Genomic DNA, 25,007 nt, shown 5'->3' with positions numbered 1-25,007 from the left:
ATTGAGAGACAGAGAGAGACAGAGCATGAGCATGGGAGGGGGAGACACAGAATCTGAAGCAGGCTCCAGGCTCCAAGCTGTCAGCACAGAGCCCGATGTGGGGCTTGAACTCACCAACCTCGAGATCATGACCTGAGCCAGAGTCGGATGCTTAACCAACTGAGCCAACCAGGTGCCCCGCAACCTGTGCAATTTAAATTTTAAGTAGGATCTTAATCTTAATGTATGTACTGTTTTAGAGCCTCCTAAACAGAACATAGAACATAGAGCCAGTAAAGAGATTTTCTACCACTGTATGCCTTGCTCACTGACTCTGGGCAGATCTTTTCTGCTATCCTTGACTCCGTTTTCTCGACTTGTAAAATAGAGGGTCACCAGTTAGGTTCATAACTTTCGGAGTTTGGGCCGAAGCCATTAGAATATGAAAGCCATTTTGATTATTTATTTACTTTAAAATTTTTATTTTTAAGTAATCTCTATACCCAACATGGGGCTTGAACTCACAACCCTGCGATCAAGAGTTGCATGCTCTACTGACTGAGCCAGCCAGGTGCCCCTGGAAGGTATTTTTTAAATTCAACTTTTTTTTTTTAATCTGCAAATGCAAGTGTTACTATGCCAGAGACAGAAGTATTGACAATGAGAAATTATCCAAAACCAAGATCAGTTCCTGTTAGAAAGGTGGAAATATTTGTCATGGAATTCAATAACTGTCTTCTGGGATTTCTGTGACTTTCAGGATGTTGGGGGAATATTCCAGTTCTTGTTTAAATATTAATGAATATAGAGGCCCCTGGGTGGCCCAGTCAGTTGAGCATTCGACTCTGGCTCAGGTCATGATCTCACAGTTCACGAGTTCGAGCCCTGCATCGGGTTCGCTTCTGTCAGTGCAAAGCCCACTTTGGATCCTCTGTCCCCCTCTCTCTCTGCCCTTCCTCTGTGTGCCCTCTCTCTCTGTCTCTTGTAAATAAATAAACATTTAAAGAAGTATTAATGGTTATATGTTGCCATTATTGCCCTGCCCCCACTTCTCCCAAATTTAGATTGCCAGTATTTCTAGTTTACTGGTCATAAGTAGATTTTTGCATTTCCTATTTCTTGTCATAGGGCCCTCTTGCAGTTCAATATGCTTTTATTGGCCTTACTTTGGTTTTCTTTACAGCAGCAGCTGCTAATTAGTGACAGCTTTTGAGCAAGCAGCTTGTCATTTTTGGCAGGGGTAGGGGACATCCATAGCAATTCAAGACTATATTTTCACTTACTAAATTTACTTTGCTCCATGGAAATACATCTTAAATAAAAAATAGTCTGTAGCCAAAGGTGGCTGTATTTGCAGAAATATCTTCCTGAGTTGGTATTCGGTCCTATAGTTGAAGAATTCTCAGGAGATTGAAAAATAGGTTCAGTGTCTATCAGACCGATGCCATTAGTCCTGAGTCATCCTTCTAACGTTAATCTACGTTCTGGATGTAGAGCCTCATCATCTTGTTTTGGCATAATAATAAAACCTTTCTGGATTGTCTTTGGTAGTATGCATGGTAACCGAAGGAACGAATTGTTGATAAACGTTGTGCCTTCCGTTTATACTCAACTTCTTTCTTGACACATAATTAAAGGAAAGAAATGGTTTGGTTTGCATAAAGGAGAAGCTTTCTTTGGAATTTCAGCTTAATATTAGCACCATCATATTTCATGTAATTCTCTTTGAAATTGCTGCAATGAGGTGTTGGCTCTATTTTACAAACTTGTCACGATATTTATGGAATGGTACATTGCGATTATATTTACCTTGATTAGCACCAATGATGAGTCAAAACCTCCATCACAGTTTCTATAAAGTGTGATTCAGTCCCATTATTCCCGTAATAAGGATTCAAGTTAATGACTTCCACAGTGTTAAAAATAATGTCTGAAGGAAATAACTGACCTACTATTCATTTCCCCCAATTTAGGGTTTTTCTAGTAACACAGAATTCTACAAAAATTATATTTAACACGCAATTATTGATTACTATGCACCATGTACTGTATTGAGGAGATCAAAATGAATGAGACATGGTTCCTGCCCTGGGATAACATATAGTCTAGTAGTTGAACAACAGATAACTCAAAGTTGCCTTGGTTCTTATGTCCAGGGTATAAGGTAAATTCTAATTCTAGAGAGATAAAGCATCGCCTCTTTTTAAAAATAGGATGATCAAAATGATAAAAGGCATAGGATACAAGTATTATGTTGATTCTCTTTTCAGCTAGAGTTATTGAAGACTGTATGGGGCACCTTTCATAAGAGTATGGAATTGCCAGGTGTCCTTGTCCCAGATTTTCCCTTGATTTATTTCACAGCACTATTAAATTCAGAAGTTGTCTTTCACATCAGAGTAACTACTACTTAATGGCGTGGCTTAGTGAACCCACATGATCTCCTAACACTGAATTAATATTTATTGTGCACTGTGCACACTCACATAATTGTTTCTATATTTGTCATATTAGCATGTATCAACTATTGCAGGAATTTATCATTTGTACCTTGTTTGTAACTTCATGTGTGCATCAGTGTTAGGTAAGTCGATGTTTAATTATTGATATAATGTAAACAGTTACCAAGATAACTGACTTCAGTAGCTTTTAAGATCCTGTCTTACCTCCTAGAACATTTCACCAGTTGTTGTCTCATTTGTATTAATGATATTGTCCCTTTCATGAGAAATGTTTTCTTCCAGCAGAAAAACCTGAGTTTAGGATGATCTCTGGTAAATATTGATGATGGATGGTGACGTATCTAAGGGAAACCCAACTGAGGAATTCAGGAACAAATGTAACAAATGTAACCACTCTGCTGCTTATAGGAAATGTCACAGTGCTAATTTCTGACCACAGGTGGTCAGGATCTAGGTTTTGGCCTTTTTGGAAAGTTACTCACCTCCAGAACAGTTCTCGTTATTCTCCTCCCACTCCATTTTACAATCTGAAGCTTTTAGCTGATTTCTGATTGAGTTAGAGGGGTGAAGGTGAGCCCCCAAACACCTAACATGGCTTCTTTTGATTTGTTTGAAGGTTTGTCATCTCGATGTTCTCTGACCTTTAGGAAAGGGGAGTCCCATTTAAAGCATTTTTGGATTGTCAAATAATTTTTCACACCTACTTGTGAGTTGTACTTTTTGTTAATTCATTTTGTAGTGTTTATCATAAAGCAGTCTTGGGCCACAGGTATCATGTCAGGAACTAGGTGTGGACCATTGAGAGCATGAGCCCCGAAGGTGGGCAGCCTAGGTGCTAATCCCTGCACCTTCACTTGCTTGACGCAGGACTTTGGGCAAATTCCCTCTTGAGCCTGTTTCATCTATAGGAGGGGGATACTAATCATACTGCCTCATATGTTTGTCATGAGTATGTGATATGCATACAGCAGTGCATAATGTAGTAAGAGCTCCTTGAACGTTAGCCATTACTATTGTTAATTATTCTTATTACTCCTATGGCTTGGACCCTCTTTTTTCTCCTTTCCCAAGCTAATTCCTTTGTTATTATTTAAGTTTTGATGATTAAGTATAGGAAAGGCTTGGGAATTTAATAGTTTATTTTGGTTGCAACGTGAAACAGTTTTTGTTTCCAACATGAAACAGTTTTATAACCTAACTGCAGTTAGGTTATAGCGTATGTAACAAACTAATAAGTTTTTCCTTAAACCCCAAATTGTCTTCGTTTCAAGCGAGGTATTGTCAAGAGTGGGTTACATTCTCTTCATCATCAAAGCCTAGAATCTTTAGAACAAGAGTTTGTCTCAGAAAAAGCCTCCTGTCTCCGTTGCCACCACAATCTGAAACTAACGAGGTAGAAACCACATAGAGACCTATGACATGCTGTAGGAGCCCTTGCGAAGGACCCGTCACATTTTCTTCTAGGCTGTACGTAGGTAGTTAAGCCAGGAATCCATCTGGTTGAGAAAACTTAAAGAAGTTTTCATTTTTCCTTCCTTCTCCTTCACTTTTATTCTCAAAAGGGTCTAATTTTGTTGCCTTTAGGAAGATTGAAAGTATGGATGCTTGCTTAATTTAAAGAAGCCTACATGAGAATGCTGTGTTGTTTCTTTGGGAGTGGGAAGACTTCAGTCTTATTATTCTGTTAATATTAATTATTCAGTAATTAATTACAGAATTGATATTCAGTCTTACTCCATAACTGCTAGGGGTTACTACCTAAAGAGGATTTAAAATCATATTTTCTGTCCTCTTCCCCTTTTTGTTATTAGTCGTATAGCCTTTTCTCCCCCCATGTCTGATCTAAGAAACTATATAATCATATATGCGCTTCTGCTGATTGTCAGCATTGAACCTGGCCATTGCCTTAGCATGTTTGGCAACTGATGTGACTTCAGTTTGAGAAAAGGAAAGCTAAAGATTTATTTTTATATCAATCAACTAGGGAGCTTATATGTTGTCACATTTATTGTAGCCAAAATACTATTTTATTTTTAGGTGGAGAACTCTGGAGCATTGGTATAAAATCTGGGATGGTTCCAAGTCTGTTCTTTTCCTCATATTAAGTCCACATTAAATCTGGTAGTTCTTAACGGTTCCATTGCCGTTTAAAAAGTGTAGCTCTGTGTGATCTTATTGTCTTTAATTTAGTCAAGTGAGACACTTTACATTGCCTCAGTTCTGGGTGTCACATTTGCTTTGTTTTTCTTTGGAGCTTTACTGGAAACCAAATGCTCTTGCGTACTAGCTGCAGAAGCAGGAGGGGAAGTTGGCAAGAATTAACTGCTTTCTGTTTGGTCTGTCTGAGGCAGCTGACCTTTTGGAAGGAAATCGCTGCTCTTTGCTTCTTCCTGTAACAGTGCAGCCTGTAAAAGAACATATATGCACAGCAGGGTTCTGCCGTTATCCTGGCTGATGTCTTGGGGCATAAGCTGTTATGCTTTCACTGCCTCTGTCCTGTGCACTCAAGTTCACGGTGCTCAGTTGTGTAGAAATATCCTCCTCAGTACATAGCAAGAGAGAATGCTTTTCCAGAAAAAGTAGTCTGTTTTAGCAAAAGTAATTGTATTGCAGAGACCCAATGTTAATGCTGTGGTATACGTGGACAATTACTTGGTGCACAATTTCAACTCATCTTAGTGTTGAACGTTCTGATATCAGTATTACCTCTTAAAGCAGACAACCTTTTTTCCTGAGAGAACAAACGTTTTGCATTTTGATTTTCTGAGATGTGAGCATTTATTTATATACTTACTTATTTCAGTTTATTTATTTATTTTGAGAGAGAGAGCTTGAGCAGGGGAAGGCAGAGAGAGGGAGAGGGAAAGAGAATCCCAAGCAGGCCCCGCACTGTCAGCACAGAGCCTGATGTGGGGCTCAAACACACAAACTGTGAGATCATGGCCTGAGCTGAAACCAAGAGTCGGACACTCAGCCAACTGAGCCACCCGGGTGCCCCAGTGTGAGCTTTTATTTAAATGTCATTTTATCTCAGAATTAGAATTAGCTTCTTAACATACCTGCTATCCATTGTGGGACCACCTTTCCTACAGGACTTGTTTTACTTAAACACAGTGAGCATTTTACCCCACATACTGACATCATTTTCCAAAAGCTGCAGTCGGGCTTCATAAATGGGTTATCAGCCAGTGAGTAACAAAGGAACCAACTGATGGGACATTTCTCTCTTAAAGAGCAGATTTTGGTCTTCCCTTATTTTAACCAAAGCATATTTAAATTTTTTTTTAACATTTATTTATTTTTGAGACGGAGAGAGACAGAGCATAAACAGGGGAGGGGCAGAAAGAGAGGGAGACACAGAATCCGAAACAGGCTCCAGGCTCTGAGCTGTCAGCACAGAGCCCGACGCGGGGCTCGAACTCACGGACCGTGAGATCATGACCTGAGCCGAAGTCGGATGCTTAACCAACCAAGCCACCCAGGCACCCCAAACCAAAGCATATTTAGGTTCATTGTTTTGTTTTGTTTTTTGAAATGATTTATATTTAAGTAACTGTAAGCAAAAATGAAGTTGATTATGATTATTGGTAAATGCAAAGAATACAGCTACATGGAAAAAGGGCAGAATACAGTGTTCTCCATTTAGTTGGGGTTCACTGGATACGTGTGCTTTTCCAACATATTATTGGTTTCTCTCCTAGTGTTTACTGTTGATAGTAAAGATACTGTTGATAGGTGAGCATTAGTGTTGATGTGCAGAAAAGGTGTAGGGAGGGAGAATTAGCTCAGGCTTCCTTAGCAGGATTTCCCTACAGTGCTTCTTTTCTGTTCTTGGAAACTGGTCTGATCTGTTCAACCTTCCTGAGATAGTGAAGAATCCCAGAGGGAGTGCAAACCTTGCTTAGGCTTTGGGTGTAGGTTCTTGACACAAAGTCAGTCAATATCAACATAATACGAAGACTTTCCCCCAGTTCTGTTGGCCTAGGAGCACAGTGAGGAACTGATGGCTAAGGCCTTCCGGGATCTGATCTTGTAAGTATAATCTTCTATAGCCTTGAATTGTTACCTTTGAACTATCAAGGGACTTCACCTAGGCCAGGTGCATCATTAGGGATAATAGAAGTGTGGTTTTTGAAAGGGAAATCTTGCACTGCTGTGAGTGGTTTTCTGTGTATTCCATTCTGTTTAATAATTGGTACAAGTTTGCAGGGACATTTAGTCATATCGTGGATGAAAAATCATCCAAATGTGAACCTAAGTCTGTAGTATTTCTTGTCTTGAAATATGACTTTCCCATTCTTTTTTTTTTCTTTCAATTTTCCATGTTTCTTTCAGAAGTCACAATAAAGCCTTCTAAATTCAAACTCCATTACCCCTGAGACCACTAATATTCAACCTGGTCTAAGTTCTGGTTTACCCATTTTTTGCCCTATTGGTACTTTGAACTTTTTGGTATGAACATTTTCAAACATACACAAAATAAGAGAATAGTATATAATGAATATCCATAAATTCATCCCTCAAGTTCAAAAATTACCAAAGTGTTCTTAACCTTTTTTCTTCTACTCTCCACAAACACACTGTTTGGTTTCTTCTGGACTTGAAATAAATACTTCAAAGTATATTTTTGTGCCATTTACTTTTATACCACTTTTATTTTATTTTATTTTTTATTTATTTATTTTTTTTTAAATTTTTTTTTCAACGTTTTTTATTTATTTTTGGGACAGAGAGAGACAGAGCATGAACGGGGGAGGGGCAGAGAGAGAGGGAGACACAGAATCAGAAACAGGCTCCAGGCTCCGAGCCATCAGCCCAGAGCCTGATGCGGGGCTCGAACTCACGGACCGCGAGATCGTGACCTGGCTGAAGTCGGACGCTTAACCGACTGCGCCACCCAGGCGCCCCTTATACCACTTTTAAAAGAAGGGTTTGTTAAACGAAAGAATAACATTAATAAAGTTATTGAATGCAAGGCAATTTAGGGGATTTAAATAAAATATAAATAGATGTCAAAATTACAAATTAATCTTAGCCATTAATAGTCTTGAACTACTACTTGAAAACACGTTGTGTTGCTGTGTATTTGAAAGTGATAGAATTGTGCTTCTTTTGAAAGAATTGCAATTTCTGAATTTTTATTATTTCATGCCCTACTTAAATCAAGTCTACCTAACTTGTAAGAAAGTGCCATAACCTGGATATTGTCATGTAGGAAGTATTTGTTTCTGTCTTCTGTGTGTCCCTTTGTGGTTGGTTCTTGTGGGATGAGTAGTAACAATTGCTCATGCTCATTAAATTTATATTTCAAATTTACATTTTAAACAAAATGTAATAAATCAAAAACTTTATTAAAAAAATTGTACCTGGGGCGCCTGGGTGGCTCAGTCAGTTAAGCGTCCGACTTCAGCTCAGGTCACGATCTCGCGGTCTGTGAGTTCAAGCCCCGCGTCGGGCTCTGGGCTGATGGCTCGGAGCCTGGAGCCTGCTTCCGATTCTGTGTCTCCCTCGCTCTCTGTCCCTCCCCCATTCATGCTCTGTCTCTCTCTGTCTCAAAAATAAATAAACGTTAAAAAAAAAATTAAAAAAAAAATTGTACCAAAATGCCTTCACCTAAATGGAACAACTGTTTATAGTTCTCTTTGACCTTGCTCTGTTATTTGTTCTTTAGCATACACATTGTGTATACTTTTCATTTAATATTCTTTTCTTTATATTTAAAAAATATATGTACATTGCTTTATATCTCAATATTGTCTTCATACTTTATTTAAATTGTCACACAATACTCTATCAGATTAATATATTATAGTTTAACCATCCTCCTATGTTGAATTTAGGTTGTTTCCAGTTTCTTACTGTTGTATATTATCTAATTTAACTAATGCTTGTCCCTGGGAATTGCCCTAGTGTCAGGTGCTCTTCAGAGCAAATTTTGTTAAATGGAAACTTAATGCTACTGTAATTCTCAATGGTAAGAGGGAAGATGTGAACTTTAATGAGGAAAATATTGGGAACATATATAGATTTATTAATAAATTGCCCTTTTTGAATCAAAACAAGAAGGAAGGGATTATCTTTCATTTAAATGGTACAGAAACTGAGTATATTGCGGTAGGAATTTTTATTTCCTGAACTAATCCAAACTATACAAAAGCCACATTCTAAGATGAGTTGGTCTTGATTAACAGTATAAAATGGGTACAGCTATAAACATTTATTAGAAATTCTGAGGCTAACATAGGGCTACATGGCAGTCTCACATCATTTCTTACTTTCCATAATGCAGAAGGTCATTATTTGTGGGCTACAGAAAATGTTTTTAGTTATCTGGAAAATGGCATTGATGTAGCTTCTTCCCAAATGGGTTGTTCAGGTTGCTTAATGGATTTCAACACAGATGATAATGCACGTGTATTCAAGCCGTAGGCCTGCGTGGCATGAAGGAGTCCAGTTTGTATAACAGTGTCCTACCAGCTTCAGCACAATGTCTCAGAAGTCCAGACTTTTATGTGCTGCTAGGGACAATTTCAAGGTGACGGTCAAACCTCTGCTCTGTTTTTTGTTTTTCTTTCTTGCAATTTTTGCCCTTAATTTTGATTTTGAAAAACTTCTAAATTACTGAAAAATGGAAAGGACAGAACAATGAACGAACGCTCATGTACACTTTGCCTACATTGATCAATTATTACCTTCCCTTTATCACCCTTCCTACCACCACCTTCCTTTCCCTCTTTGAAAGCCCGCTGCAGCCATCACGACCATTTTTTATCCTTAAATGCTTGAGTATGTATCCGCTAAGAACAAGTCCAGTATCACCTCAATGCCATTATCGGTCTCAAGAAATTTAATATTGACAGAGTAATATCCAATCTATAGGCTATATTCAAATTCAATTTGAATTTAAAATTTTAATTTTTAATTGTCCCAGTAATGTCCTTTAGAGATGTGGTTTGTTTTGTTTATTTTTAAAATTATGCCCTAGGTAGTTATCATGTCCCTTAGTCTCCTTTAATCTAAAAATTTTTAATGTTTATTTATTTTTGAGAGAGAAGGAGACATAGACTTCGAAGCAGGCTCCAGGCTCTGAGCTATCAGCACAGAGCCTGATGCGTGGCTAACTCAGGAACCGTAAGATCATGACCTGAGCCAAAGTTGGACGCTCAACCGACTGAGCCACCCAGTCACTCCTAGTCTCCTTTACCATTTTTCTGTCTTTCGTAAGAGTCTTACAATTTGGATTTGTCTGACTGTTACATGAGTAGAAGTGAAACATTAATTTGTGTATTCTTTTCAGTAGATCACATTTGGAGGCATATGCAACAGCCCCCCTTATCCACAGTTTCACTTTCTACAGTTTCAGTTACCCACGGTCTTTCTGACATATTGTCAGAAGGTTAATAGTAGCCTAATGCTACATCACCTTGCCTACGTCATTCACCTCAGTTCATCTCATGTAGGCATTAACATCACAGGATGGATGGGTGTGGTACAATAAGATACTTAGACCACATTCGTATAACTTTTATTATACTACATTGTTACAATTGTTCAGTTTTATTTTTAGCTATTGTTTTTAATCTCTTACTGTGCCTGATCTATAAATTAATCTTTATCATAGATATGTATGTATAGGAAAAACATAGTATATATAGGGTTCTGTGCTATCTGTAGTTTCAGGCATCCACCGAGGGGTCTTAGAATATATGCCCTGCGTGTAAGCGGGGGAGACTACTCTAATGTCAGTTTGTTCCATGATTGAGGATATTTGATTATTTGGTTGTTCATCATTTTCTTCCACTGAAAATATACTTTTCCCTTTGTGAATAATAAGTAATAGGTGAGGTAACACTTTGAGACTGTGAATATCCTATTCCCCAACAAGTACCACCTAATGGTTTTAGTTGCTATGATATGATCCTTGTCTGAGTCTACTCTCTTTATTTTTGAGGTTGCGTTTTTCACTAAGATGCCTTATATTTAGGTGAGCATTTTAAATATATGATAATCCACTAAGACTTGATCTGTATATTTCACAGATAGCTCCCTCTCTCTACCTTTCCTCTGCTTCTCCATCACCCCCTTTCCTCTCACTCTTCTTCCCAGAGTAGTACGTAATGATTTGGCTGTAACATGAAGATTTATGACTGATTGTCTTCCCAGAATATTATCATCTCTATGTTGCCTGGGCAAATTTTTCCTTGTTTGCTTCTTTGTGAGCCAAATGCTTTGATTCTTTCTGTTCTCTTCCCATCTGTTTAATAATCTGATTTTGTTAGAGAATTGCCTTCCTGATTGCTTATAAAGTAGTGTTTAGAAATTTTTTTAAAGAGCAGATGGCTCTGGTATTGACCTACTTTTAGATGGGATCATTTTACTCAAACCTTACTTGATATTCAGTTTAATATGAGTAAAGTTTTAATCCACTATTACTGCTATTTCACATTTTTCTGTCCCTCCAAGTTTCTACTACTAGGTTAGGTGACTACCACCACTTAGTATATGTAATAATGTTGGTATTGACAGTAATGCAGTAAACATAACTAAGGAACTGCTCTTTATATTCTGTCCAAAGTCTTTAAGTATTAAATGGTGCTGATATAGTTAACAGTTTTGAATCCTGATTCCTTGCCTTAGACTTTTCAGATCAGAAGCAATGTTTATGTATCTCTTATTTCATCTGCCAACTAGTCCAAGCCTTTGCCCAAATCAGAGCCTTATCATATTAGGTTTCTTACTCTAATTTCTTTTTCTTTTAAGTTATGAAATATAATAAACATACAGAAAAGTACAAAAAATAATATGACAAACCACGACAAGTTCTCAGGGCAAAGGCCACCCGATAAAGCGGTAGACTCCCCAGATCCAACACAGACCAGTGGTGTGGGACCCGGAGCAAATTTTTCATCCCCAAAAGAAATACATACTCATTAAGAGTCACTTCCCATGACTGCAGCCCTTGGTAACCACCAACTTTCTTTGTGTATATGGGTTTGTCTGTTTGGGACATTTCATATAATGGAATTTATAATAGGTAGCTTTTTGTGTCTAGCTTCATTTAGCGTAATGTTTTAAGGTGCATCCATGTTGTAGCATGTGTCAGTATTTCATTCCTTTTTATGTCTGAATAATATTCCATTTTATCCATTTTATTTTTCCACTTATATCCATATCATCCATCCCTTCGTTGATGGACATTTGGGTTGTTTCCTCTTTTTCGCCATTATGAGTAATGCTGCTTTGAATATTTGTGTACAAATTTTTTTGGACATAATGCTTTCAGTTCCCTTGGGCATTTACCTAGGAGCTGAACTACTAGGTCATATAGTAACTCCATACTCAACCTTTGAAGAACTGCCAGATTGTTTTCCAAACTTGTTATGCCATTTTACAATCCTGTTTAATTTGTTGAGCCTTGATTTCCTCATCTGTAAACTGGGGATAATAATAGTGCCTACCTCCTAATATTTGTGTGAGGATTAAATGAGTAGATTCATAAAAGTATTTACTGTTATAAAATATAATTTTTTTAATGTTTATTTATTTTTGAGACAGAGAGAGACAGAGCATGAACGGGGGAGGGGCAGAGAGAGAGGGAGACACAGAATTGTAAGCAGGCTCCAGGCTCTGAGCCATTAGCCCAGAGCCCGACGCGGGGCTTGAACTCACGGACTGTGAGATCGTGACCTGAGCTGAAGTCGGACGCTTAACCGACTGAGCCACCCAGGTGCCCCTGTTATAAATAATATAGTAGATATCCAGTAAATGATAGTAAATGATAAATCTGGATGGTGGATAATAACAGTAGTAAATATTATTTTAATTCATTTTTTGATCTGATTTCTGAAATTTATTTTTTATTTATTAGATGAATCAAAATATTTGTTGCTAACAATTCATACTTTAATTAGTAGGGGTCAGGTGTGTCCTTGGAAAAGGCACAACTTCCTGCTGGCTTGGTCTTCTCTGTCAGAAAAGCACATTGGAATGGATGTTCTTTCTTTCTTTCTTTCTTTTTTGAGTTTATTATACTCAGTCTTGCTCTTGTTACACTACCCTTCACAGTTCTTGGGGTTCTAATTCAGTGGTGGGAGAACAGCCCTCTCAGTGTGCTCACTCACTCTTAAAATAAATAAATAAACATTAAAAAACTGGACACAGGGAGAAGGAAGCCAACTTTGTAAGTTTAAGGTTGTAAAGTCAGAATAATAATTGAGAACTTATGATGAACCAGGCACTGTTTTAAGCATTTATACATATTAACTTATTTTTACAACTCCCCAAGGGATGTATTATTAGCACTGTCTTATAAATAAGGAAACTGAGGCACAGAGAGGTACAAGAAGTTGAATCTCACAGAACTCTATTTAGGTGAATTTGCCATGATCTGCAAAACTCTAACTCCCATTTTAGAGACTTTAGTCCCGGGATATGATGTGATGGGGTGGTGGTTGTGGTGGGATGGAGAGTAGGAGTTACAAAATGCTTTAAGAGGGGCGCCTGGGTGGCTCAGTCAGTTAAGCGACTGGCTTCGACTCAGGTCATGATCTCACACTTCGTGAGTTCGAGCCCCACATCGGGCTCTGTGCTGACAGCTCAGAGCCTGGAGTCTGCTTCCAATTCTGTGTCTTCCCCTCTCTCTGCATCTCCCCTGCTCATGCTCTGTCTCTCTCTGTCTCTCAAAAAATAAATAAATGTTAAAAAAAATTTTTTTTAAATGCTTTAAGGTACACATGAGGGGCACCTGTGTGGCTCGGTTGAGCGTCCGACTCTTGATTTCAGCTCAGGTCATGATCCCAAGGTCGTGGGATCAAGTCTGCATTGGGCTCTGCACTGAGCATGGAGACTACTTAAGATTCTCTTTCTCTCTCCCTCTCTGCCCTTCCCTGGCTTGCATACAGGCCCGTGCTCTCTCTTCCTCTCTTAAAAAAAAAAAACAAAAATTATGCACACAAGCCCAGTGCAACAGATCCCTACACACATTTTAACTCCTCCCACTCCCACCCCAAACTAGAATATATTCACTCAGTTGGCGTATATGCATTGGGAGCCTTCAACTGTCATGTACTCTATACTTATCTTCCTCCACAGTTTAGCTTGGAGGACCTTGGCACCATGACCTTGGCCACAGTGTTCTAGAAGTCTTCAGAGAGAGTGATGTTTTTCTTCTTCTTCTTCTTCTTCTTCTTCTTCTTCTTCTTCTTCTTCTTCTTCTTCTTTAAACGTTTATTTATTTTTTGAGAGACAGAGGGAGCATGAGCAGGGGAGGGGCAGAGAAGAGAGAGAGTCACAGAATCCGAAGCAGGCTCCAGGCTGTAAGCTGCCAGCACAGAGCCCAACATGGGGTTCGAACTCATGAACCACGAGATCATGACCTGAGCCAGAGTCGGGTGCTTAACCAACTGAGCCACCTAGGCGCCCCTAGAGTGATATTTTTCTTGACAAAGGTTTATATTTTACTTTTAAAAGGGAAGGCATCTAATAAGAGTGTATTTATTATTGAGACAAGATTATTCCTAAATCCCACTCACACATACCATTTTTTAGTGGACATTCATTTTTATGGTTTTCAGTAAGACTGTAACATTATGAGCTATTAGACTTTGAACTTTTTTTAAACAAGTGCCTGACAGTCTGCTTTATTTGAGACTCCTAGGATATATCCAAATATATAAGGTTGATTTCCGCACGTTAGGCTTTTGGAAAGTATGACATTCTGCATCCAAGGCTAATTTGGGTTGTTTGGAATGCTTATGAACACTAAGAATGCAACTAAGCAAAACTCAACTGATTCTCATCTTTGGCTAAAAATAAGATTGTGAATCCATTTCCCAGTCTTTAGAGAAGCCCCTGTGATGATTTACCAAAGATACAAACCACTTCCTTGTCAGAACATCACACGTTGAAGACAGAGCTGCCTGTAAATAAGCAAAAGAAAGCCTGTATTGAGGACAGTTACTGCATATGTAGAGTAGTATTTGGTGGCAGAATGAATACTGGTGACAAAGGACAGGGTCTCGGCTTGTGCCAGGCGTAGGCATAGCTTAATGATGGGTGTGAAGAGTTTGGGCATGTACGAGGGAAAGCGCTACTTAGGTTCTAGGTTCTACTGGTACAGTGGGGGTGGGGTGGGTTTTTTCTCCAAATTGTATATTTTAAATTGTTACATGACAATTGCAGTAATTCATCTTCTATTCCATGCACATATAACTCTTAGTTAAAAAGTAAAATGAAAATGATGCTGTACTATTTATTGTACCTTTATTTTATATGTTTTTGATTAGTAGGCAAAATCTACTCTCCAGCTCTATCAAAGCATTTTTATGTAGTGAAATTAAAAGTATTTTGTACTTATCAAAATAAGGTGGTTACCACCTTATATTTACCAGCTATTCTTCAAATAGCATTTTAGAAAATATTACAACATGTTCATATTTAGAACCATAAAAAACATTCTGACAGATTCTAAGAGTTCAGCATTCTGCTCTTTGATAATAAGTGAAAACTAATATAAAACTTAAAACACAATGGTATGATATTTATATAGTACTCCTATATATATGGCATATTACCATTGTACTTCTTTCTTAAAGCAATAATGGATACTTGGAATATGCTCAACCAGCAGGATATGTGAAATATTTACCACGTATGTATTTATTCACTAGCAAATATGTCTTGATTACTTCCTTACCATGGCAGCCATTATACTTAGGCATTAGGGAACACAGTAGTAAATAAATGTGCTCCCTTCACTCACTGTTTTTTTTTTTTTTTATGTTTATTTTCGAGAGAGAGATTGAGAGAGACAGAGCGTGAGCAGAGGAGGGACAGAGAGAGAGGGAGACACAGAATCTGAAGCAGACTCCAGGCTCTGAGTTGTCAGCACAGCCTGATGTGGAGCTCAAACCCACGAACTGTGAGATCATGATGTGAGCCAAAGTCGGACGCTTAACCAACTGAGCCACCCAGGCCCCCCTCCCTTTACTCACTGTTCTTAGACTTCAGTGGGGAAGATAAACAAAAATAAGTTAACAAAAACTAAAAAGTAAAATTACACATTGTGGCATATGTTATTAAGGAACAAATAGAGTATTGTTAATACAGACTCATCTGAGTTGTAAAATCTGTTCCCTTTTCTGGCCTTGGTACTGTATTTATTTCCTTTTTTTTTTTTCTTCAACTTTTTAATGTTTATTTATTTTGAGAGTGAAAGTGAGAGCAAGCATGAGTGTGGTGGGGAGAGGCAGAGGGAGAGCGAATCCCAAGCAGATTCCATGCTGTCATCATAGAGCTGGATGCAGGGCTTGATCCCACGAACCACGAGATCATGACCTGAGCCGAAATCAAGAGTCAGATGCTTAACCAACTGAGCCACCCAAGTGCCCCATCTTGGTATTTTATACTGATACCTTGTTCCACAATAACTTTAAAAAGACCTGATGTATTTGACCAAATTGTGTGTATACATTTATTTGTTCACCAACAACAAAAATTTACGGAATGCTTATGTGCCAGGCACAGTTCTAGGCCCAAGAGAAACAGTGAACAAAACAAAGTCATTGTGTTCATGGTGATGTCACCGTAGTGAGAAGGCAGTAAACAAATATATGATAAATGTCGGGAATGATAAATCATGTGAAGAAAAGTCAAGTAGACCAAGAGGATACAATGGACCAGAAAATACTACGTTCTTTCAGTGGCCTAAGGGGCCTCTGAAGAGACCAATGTTTCCCCCCAGTTTTTGTTCTTTTGTCTCTTGGGTCAGTTCAGCTAATGAATGGAAGATTCAAGAAAATTTTTGTATCTGTTGGTATTGTTCACATACTCATTAAGACTGCTATAGTGAGGTCCTACTTCTTTCCGGTTCCTTACCACCAAAAGAGATGAGTGCCTGAATTATGTTCTTCATTCCTTCATTGTTCTTCCATACACTTCAGTGCCTAAGAACCTCCACCCAACCCATCCATCCCGTCACCTTTTATCCAAAAAACAAGCCTTTGATATCTTTTCCAATTTTCCAAAATCTTGGGATATGATTCATTTAATTAAAAATTATATTGTACAATTAAATGTCTTCCAGATGTTGGATTATAACATGGGATTGCTTCTGGAGAGAGCTCTTTTATCTGAGTCTTTCTCCTAGTAAACTCCCAGCCATTGAAATTTGATGTCTTGGATGATCTTACAGTGATCCCAGCTTTAATGCCCAAAGCCCTAAATAAAATTGTACACCGCTGAAGTGTTCTATAGCACTGCACAAGTCTAAAATAGGTAACTGGCATCCACCCCACACCTCATTGTTGGCTAACTGACTTGTCCCATAAATAGCTTAGTGTTATACGATCGCGCAACTACAACTAACAGAGAAGGGATTTTTGTTTCCTAACACACATGTGTAGTCTCTGGTACTCAACAAAATCAAGATTTGATTTACTGCACCCTAACCGTAATATACTTAAGAGAATTGTGCAAATCAGTAGCCAAATCATTTTGGATGGATTTCAAGTTAGCCTTGCCTGACATCAAATTCTACACTGTGGATCATAGAGCAAGATTCAGTTTTACTACCTTGTGTACATGAAAGTGATGTTGCTGCCGCAATCGGGTTGATCCCAGAGAGTTTCTGCCAAATGAATTAAAAATTCTCTGCTAAGTGGCCAAAATGAACAAATCAGGAGACTATAGATGCTGGAGAGGATGTGGATAAACAGGAACCCTCTTGCTCTGTTGGTGGGAATGCAAATTGGTGCAGCCACTCTGGAAAACAGTGTGGAGGTTCCTCAAAAAATTAAAAATAGACCTACCCTATGACCCAGCAATAGCACTGCTAGGAATTTACCCAAGGGATACAGGAGTGCTGATGCATAGGGGCACTTGTACCCCAATGTTTTGTGTTTTTTTTTTTATTTTTTTTTTCAACGTTTATTTTTTTTTGGGACAGAGAGAGACAGAGCATGAATGGGGGAGGGGCAGAGAGAGAGGGAGACACAGAATCGGAAACAGGCTCCAGGCTCTGAGCCATCAGCCCAGAGCCTGACGCGGGGCTCGAACTCCCGGACCGCGAGATCGTGACCTGGCTGAAGTCCGACGCTTAACCGACTGCGCCACCCAGGCGCCCCTACCCCAATGTTTTTATAGCACACTCTCAACAATAGCCAAATTATGGAAAGAGCCTAAATGTCCATCAACTGATGAATGGATAAAGAAATTGTGGTTTATATACACAATGGAGTACTACGTGGCAATGAGAAAGAATGAAATATGGCCCTTTGTAGCAACGTGGATGGAACTGGAGAGTGTGATGCTAAGTGAAATAAGCCATACAGAGAAAGACAGATACCATATGGTTTCACTCTTATGTGGATCCTGAGAAACTTAACAGAAACCCATGGGGAGGGGAAGGAAAAAAAAAAAAAAAGAGGTTAGAGTGGGAGAGAGCCAAAGCATAAGAGACTCTTAAAAACTGAGAACAAACTGAGGGTTAATGGGGGGTGGGAGGGAGGGGAGGGTGGGTGATGGGTTTTGAGGAGGGCACCTTTTGGGATGAGCACTGGGTGTTGTATGGAAACCAATTTGACAATAAATTTCATATATTGAAAAAAAATTCTTTGGTAAATCTGAGAAGGCATCTTGGTAGTTTTATAAAACCTTTTCTAGAGTCAAGAGCATGTTTTAAAAATCTACCTACTATTGGAATACAATGGTTCTTGTATTCTTTGTTTGAGAATACATTCTTAGCTGGAATGTATTGTTTTTATGTCAGAGAGATTTTTAAATACTATAACAGAAGATTGTTTCATAAATTCCTTCACAGTAACTCAGAAAGTGACACTTGGGGCATTTTTCCAGATAAATCTGTGCCCTTTATGTGTAAAGCATTGCAGCTTAGGTAACTAGTAATAACACATAGGGTTCAATTCATGCTTTAGATATTTTCACTCTTCTTTTACTGGGTCTTTTTCAAAATAGCACATTTATTATATTTCTTAAAAGTCAGAATACCAGATCCAAAACAAGTGATTCTTTTAAAAATCCCTTTGCTAATTATTTATCCTGTTGAAATGCTGCTTATTATTACTTTTATAATGTTTCTTTATTTTTGAGAGGGAGAGAGAGGGTGGCGGAGGGGCAGAGAGAGAGGGAGACACAGAATCCAAAACTGCCTCCAGGCTCTGAGCTGTCAGCACCAAGCCCGATGTGGGGCTTGAACTCCTGAACCATGAGATCATGACCTGAGCCGAAGTCGGACACTTAACCGACTGAGCCACCCAGGTGCCCCAGAAATACTGCTTATTATTACTTCAAGTTTGGAACAAAAGTAAAGAATATGTGATATCAAAGCTATAGGCAGTTCTTCCCCTAATGTTGGCTTTGTACTTTTACTTGTAGGACTTCAGTTTGTTTTACAGTCAGAGCTTCATAGACCCAGTTATATACCTTCCCACGGCCATGTTGAATGTGTACATTTTGAAACATTTTTAAAGCTAAAATTCAGTTCAAAAATACTGATCTACCAAGAAGGGCTTAAAAGCATTTGTCTCTAGGTTTTATAACTGTGAATATTTAGTCTAGTGGATTTAAAAGCTGAAGGGAAAAAAAACCAAAAACCCCACCCAAACCACTGATTGTTTGTTTAACAGGTTGCAAACCATGGCTGTGTGGATACAAGCCCAGCAGCTCCAAGGCGATGCCCTTCATCAGATGCAAGCATTATATGGTCAGCATTTCCCCATTGAGGTGCGACATTATTTATCCCAGTGGATTGAAAGCCAAGCTTGGTAAGTGAACAGAGTTTTTTTCTATCAGATTTAGTGAAACATGGGCATATGGGAAGGGAAACATGATGGAGACTTTAAAAGTTGTACATTTTTTAAAAAACGACGTGGGGGCGCCTGGGTGGCTCAGTCGGTTGAGCATCCGACTTTGGCTCAGGTCATGATCTCTCAGTCTGTGAGTTCGAGCCCCTCATCGGGCTCTGTGCTGACGGCTGAGAGCCTGGAGCCTGCTTCCGATTCTGTGTCTCCCTCTCTCTCTGCCCCTTCCCTGCTCATGCTCTGTCTCTCTCTGTCTCAAAAATAAATAAAAACATTAAGAAAAAAAAATTAAAAAAAAAAGACATGACCCATAAGAAGGTATTTAACCCTAGCTTAGATTTTAAGCAGGTGGAATAACTCTTAGGATTTTTAAAATAGGATTTCCCCCCTTTAGTAAACTCTGGCTAAAAGCATTAGAGTATTGCTGCTAATAAACAACAGTTAACAAATATGTTTTGAGTGCCTATAGGGTGTAAGATAGGAACAGATAAAGCCCTTGTCCACAGGGATGCCTGGGCGGCTCAGTTGGACGTCCGGTTCTTGGTTTTGGCTCAGGGTCATGGCCTTGCGGTTCATGGGGTTGAGCCCTGTGTTCAGGCTCTGCGCTGACAGTGAGGAGCCTGCTTGGGCTCCTCTCTCTCCCTCTCTCTCCCTCTCTCTCCCTCTCTCTCCCTCTCTCTCCCTCTCTCTCCCTCTCTCTCCCTCTCTCTCTCTCTCTCCTCTCTCTCTCCTGTCATTGCTGGCGTGCACTCGTGCACACACTCTTTCTCTCTCTCTCTCTCTTAAAACAAATAAATAAATAAACTTAAAAAAAAAAATGAAAAGCCCATGTCCACAAAGAATTTAGTGCTTAATGGGGCAGCTAAGGTATGCATATGTATATCACTTAATAAAATGTATTGATAACAAATTAACAATGGAGATGTTGGTGTTTTTAAAAATTTTTTTAAATGTTTATTTACTTTTGAAACAGAGACAGAATGTGAGCGGGGGAGGGGCAGAGAGAGCGTGAGACACAGAATCCGAAGCAGGCTCCAGTCTCTCAGCTGTCAGCACAGAGCCCGACGCAGGGCTCGAACCCACCGACTGGGAGATCATGATCCAAGCCAAAGTCGGACAATTAACTGACTGAGCCACCCACGTGCCCCTATGTTTCAAAGTTTATGCATACCCATAAAGGCTAAAAGCCAGTACACCAAAATATTAACAATAGTCATGTCTTGGTGGCAGATTTAACAAGCGTGTTTATTTTTATTTTCCGAATTCCTGCTTATATGCGCAGAGATAAAATTGTTTTTAAATTCTTTCAGAATTAGTATAATGTAGTAGATTGACAACATTATTGCAGGCTGTTGCTGCTCTGCTCAGGGTCTGGGAGCATGTTGGGAGGCCACCAGCCTGTCTGTCTGATCTGATGTGCTCATCAGCTACTTCAGGCCCCCCACCATCATGGCGGGGTGGGATCCTCTCTGGCAGAGCCCAGGAGAAGCCGGCCACTATGCGACTGGGGAGAGCTGGGTACCTGTCAGTAATGCTGCCTTGGAATAATTGAGGTTATGTGTTAGTAACAGATTTCTGTTTGAAAACTAGAGAGCACCAAAGGAAGGCAATTTTCTGGGCAATTTAAAAAATCTCAGCCTCGTGTAATGAAGTGATAAGAAAAAAAAAGAGCTAAATATAAGCATGTCGGCTGCACCTTGCTTAGTGCTTTTCCATTTCCTTTTCATTTTCTTTTCTGTTTTAATGATTTGGAGAGTTCAGAAAACTGTTAGTAGAAAGTTTCTGGTGATTTAAAATTTCATTTAGTAGATCTCCCATGTAGTTTCTCACCGAATGAATGTTAAAAGACTTGTGTTGCTATGAAGGAAAGCCTGAATTTTATTTATTTTGGTTTTCTTAAGAACATAAAGATTTCAATAAAAAAATGTTCAGTTCTTCATGTTTAAGCTAAGAAAGGCTTTTTTTTTCCTTTCTTTTCTTTTTTCTTTTAAGCAGAGAATTGGGTTTTTTTATTTTTTTTTTCATTTATTTATTTTTTGAGAGACATAACAGAGCACAAGTTGGGGAGGGGCAGAGAGAGAAGGGGACACGGAATCTGAAGCAGGCTCCAGGCTCCGAGCTGTCAGCACAGAGCCTGACGTGGGGCTCGAATTCACAAACTGTGAGATCATGACCTGAGCCGAAGTCGGACGCCGAAACGACTGAGCCACCCAGGCGCCCGAGAATTAAGTTTTTAAGTACCAGAACCAGTACTTGATTTCCATGAGTTTTGCTCAGAGACAGGATCTTCTCAAGAGTGGGTTCCTCAGACAAGGAGCATTATTGCCAACCAAAACAGAGGTGCAGCTGCCCTCCATTCCTCCCAGCTTTTATTTAGTACATATTTTATTTAGTTCAGAGAGCACACGTATTTAAAATTTGGTTTTCTCTACTGTCTTTGCTTAGAGTGCAGATTTGGGCGTATTATGTGATGAACTACATTATCAGTGTTGTGGCACACCTGTTTGTGCCTTTGTTTGAAATTACTTGCTAACTAACTTCAGGGGTTTCGAGGTGACGGAGCCTTTTAGCTACCTCTAGATCTCTTGCTTGGCTCCAGACCCGGTCAGCAGTAATTGAATGTTATTTCCATCTGACAGCTGTTCGGTTTCTTCAGTGAGCTGAGTTAAGCGATTTCATACTGCCCAGTAGCAATTGTTGCCTAAATTGTTTTAAAAAATAAAGAGTTGGAGAAGGGAGTGGGGAAAAGAGGGAAGGCAGGAAGGGAGAGAAGCCATCCAACCCCTGTCACAAGTTCAGTGCCTCTGAATGAATACAAAGTCCATGGAGTGGTTTCTCTGCCTCACGAGAAGAGTTAGCACTGCCTGCAGGTCCCAGATCTGCAACTGGTGATAGATAGAAATGTCTGATTTGTATACATAGTTTCAGGCACTTTCTGTCCTAATATCTCATTTCCAGGGCTCCTTAGAAATAGTAGTGTTGTTTCACCTGCCTTTACTTAAGAAATACTATATGTGGAATTAGCACATAGAACTAGTCAAGGCTGGAAAAAGCATGTAGAACATTCTTGACCTTGTGCCCCCTTACACCCTTAAGGGGTAACTATAAATAGGAAGTTATCAGAGCCCTTATTTCCTTCAGAGTACACGAAGCACTTTCCTTTTCCCTTCATTTCTAGAAGCAGATAGCATAAGCACCAGAGAAGTCAGTAGGAGGAAGGAGAAAGGGCAGTACATTGTTTAGAAAAAAAGAAGAAAAGAAAAGAAAATATCTAGTCCACTAAGCTAATTAGTGGATGAGGGATAGATTAACATAGTCGATTAGGCATCTAGTCGGTTTGAATTGAACTGCTTCCTAAAATTTGCAGTGAGCATTATGAAGAAATCACTTTAGCTAAAGAAAAGGCGTGATGCGTTGAGGCTGCATTTATACAGGCTCATGTGCATGTATGTATACATATGTATGTAATTTTTTTCCCCTAGGGACTCAATAGATCTTGATAATCCACAGGAGAACATTAAGGCCACCCAGCTCCTGGAGGGCCTGGTGCAGGAGCTGCAGAAGAAGGCGGAGCACCAAGTGGGGGAAGATGGGTTCTTACTGAAGATCAAGCTGGGGCACTATGCCACGCAGCTCCAGGTGGGTGTGAAGGCTGGGTCACACTTAATCCTCTCCTTCATTCAGTGCTTCCCGTAGAGATTTTCTTTCTCCTCTGGAACCCAGTGTTGTGGACTTACATGTTCGCCGTATAAAGTTCTTACTGTTTGGCTTTGTGGTTGTAGCCTTTTGTTTTTAAACTTTTTATTTGAAAACAATTTCAAATTTATAGGAAGTTGCAGGATTGATACGAAGAACCCGTACATATGCCCAGATCCACCCGTTGTTAACATTTGCTTTGTCATATTCTGTCTCTACACACACGTACACACACATTTTTTTTGTCACTCGAGAGTAAGTTGCATACGTCGTGTCCCTTTGCCCCTGAGTACTTTAGTGTGCGTTTTCTATACATAGTTATAGTGCAGTTATCATCTTTAGTGCATTTAACATTGATAGAACACTTTTCAGTAATCTTGTATCTGTATTTCCATTTTGTCAACAGTCAGTTGAGTCACAATAAAGTCCTCTAGGACATTTTTTTCCCACCAGCCCAGGACCATATATTGCATCTGGTTGTCATGTTTCTTTAATCTACTTTAATCTGGAACTGTTCTCAACCTTCTTTGCCTTTTCTTACATTGACATTTTAAAATAATTCAACTCATCTGTTTTTTAAAGATAAAATGAACATCTTTTTGGGTCTGTGTCATGTCTCCTTCTGATTAGATTCAGGTTACACATCCCTGATGAGAATCCTGAGTAAGTGATGTTGTGTCCTTCCCAGGGTATCACATCTGAAGACATACACCATCCATCTTCCTTGCACTGGGGGTAGTAATTTTGACTGCTCGGTCAAGGTGGTGTCATTTCTCCTCTTATGTGGCCTTTTTGAAATTTATGTATCCTGTTTCCAAGAATGACACCCTAGTACTTTAGGCAAATTAGGAGGCAAGAAATAAAATAACCTTACCTTCTCACTGTAATTGGGTTTCCTATGATGTGCTTTTCTTGTCCCCCATTAGTATTGGAGGAGCCACATTGCTCATGATTATGTCATCATGTCTCCAGGAGTCCCCTCATCATAAAATCTTACCCCTGCTCTGAGGTAGGGTTAGGCCCCATAGCACAGAGTGGAACAAAGTGATGTCTGCTATTGGGTTCTTTCAGAACACATATGACCGCTGCCCCATGGAGCTGGTCCGCTGCATCCGGCATATTCTGTACAACGAGCAGAGGCTGGTCCGCGAAGCCAACAATGTGAGTGTCCCATGGATGTGGGGAGAAGAGCTGGGAAGTCCTTCCTTGCCCCCCTCTCTCTGGACCCAGATCTCTCAAGACAACTCAGTGTGCATCTGTTGATGTTTCTATAAACAGAGCATTGTCCTAAGGGGCACAAAAGAAATAGAACACTAGTCTCTGATCTTAATTGATTCATGACCTTGGTGAGATTACCACCACAAAACAATGTGAACAAGTGCAAAATAATTTAACCCCAACTGAACAGTTTTTGAGTAAAGGCATGCTCATGTTCAGGTGAGATTACTTAAGAGGGATTTCTGCTGAGCCCTCTCTTAGTCAAGCATAGAGGGAATGGCTCAGACCAGGTCACTTAAATGGCTGGATCCATAAAATCCTTGCTGTGCCTGCCCTAGAACTTTGGGGTCTCCATGATACCATGTGTGAGAGATTCAGCCTCTTCCCTCAGTTAGAATAAGGTCTTGAGTGAAGACACAGATGATGTACGTTCACACAGCCTTCTTCCCCACTGTGTCCCCAGCACCTCACACGGTCCATAGCCCTGGATCAGTGCGTGAATATGGAATGAGGCGTCATCATCATTAGTAGAAAAACCCAGGTATATCCTGGATGTGTTCACTTCTAGTCTCTCTGAAGGGAATTAGATGGACCCTGTTTGGGCAACTCTGATGGAGGCCAGACTGTGAAAGAACTTTCTATTATGGCATATGAAGGTGCCACAGTTGGTCAGGTCACCTATTTCCCCCTCCTTTTATCTCCCCTCCACACCAGTTCTCACAAATGATGTTTGCAATTCCTCTGACTCACAATTTTGCTTTTGGGGTTTTCGCTAGGTTATAGGTGCTAGCATTGGCTTTTTCTTCAGATTAAGGCCTGAGGTTTTCTTTCTCTC

General features: G+C 39.5%; 1 protein-coding gene across 2 annotated transcripts in view; it reads left to right on the top strand.

Annotated features, from left to right (window-relative positions):
• Positions 1-25,007, top strand: part of STAT5B (signal transducer and activator of transcription 5B) — a 66,894-nt gene that overhangs the window by 20,414 nt on the left and 21,473 nt on the right. Inside the window, exons 2-4 of one of the 2 annotated variants that reach the window (XM_030296794.1) lie at positions 19,085-19,222; positions 22,741-22,897; positions 24,026-24,115. In XM_030296794.1, the coding sequence (XP_030152654.1) occupies positions 19,095-19,222; positions 22,741-22,897; positions 24,026-24,115 (375 nt within the window). In that variant the 5' untranslated portion in view covers positions 19,085-19,094. Of the gene's footprint in view, positions 1-19,084; positions 19,223-22,740; positions 22,898-24,025; positions 24,116-25,007 lie in introns of those variants that run through there. The other variant, XM_030296796.1, reaches the window with a different exon arrangement.

Source organism: Lynx canadensis, chromosome E1 (assembly GCF_007474595.2).
Source record: "Lynx canadensis isolate LIC74 chromosome E1, mLynCan4.pri.v2, whole genome shotgun sequence".
Classification (NCBI taxonomy): domain Eukaryota; kingdom Metazoa; phylum Chordata; class Mammalia; order Carnivora; family Felidae; genus Lynx; species Lynx canadensis.
This window is presented reverse-complemented; position numbering and strand designations above follow the sequence as displayed.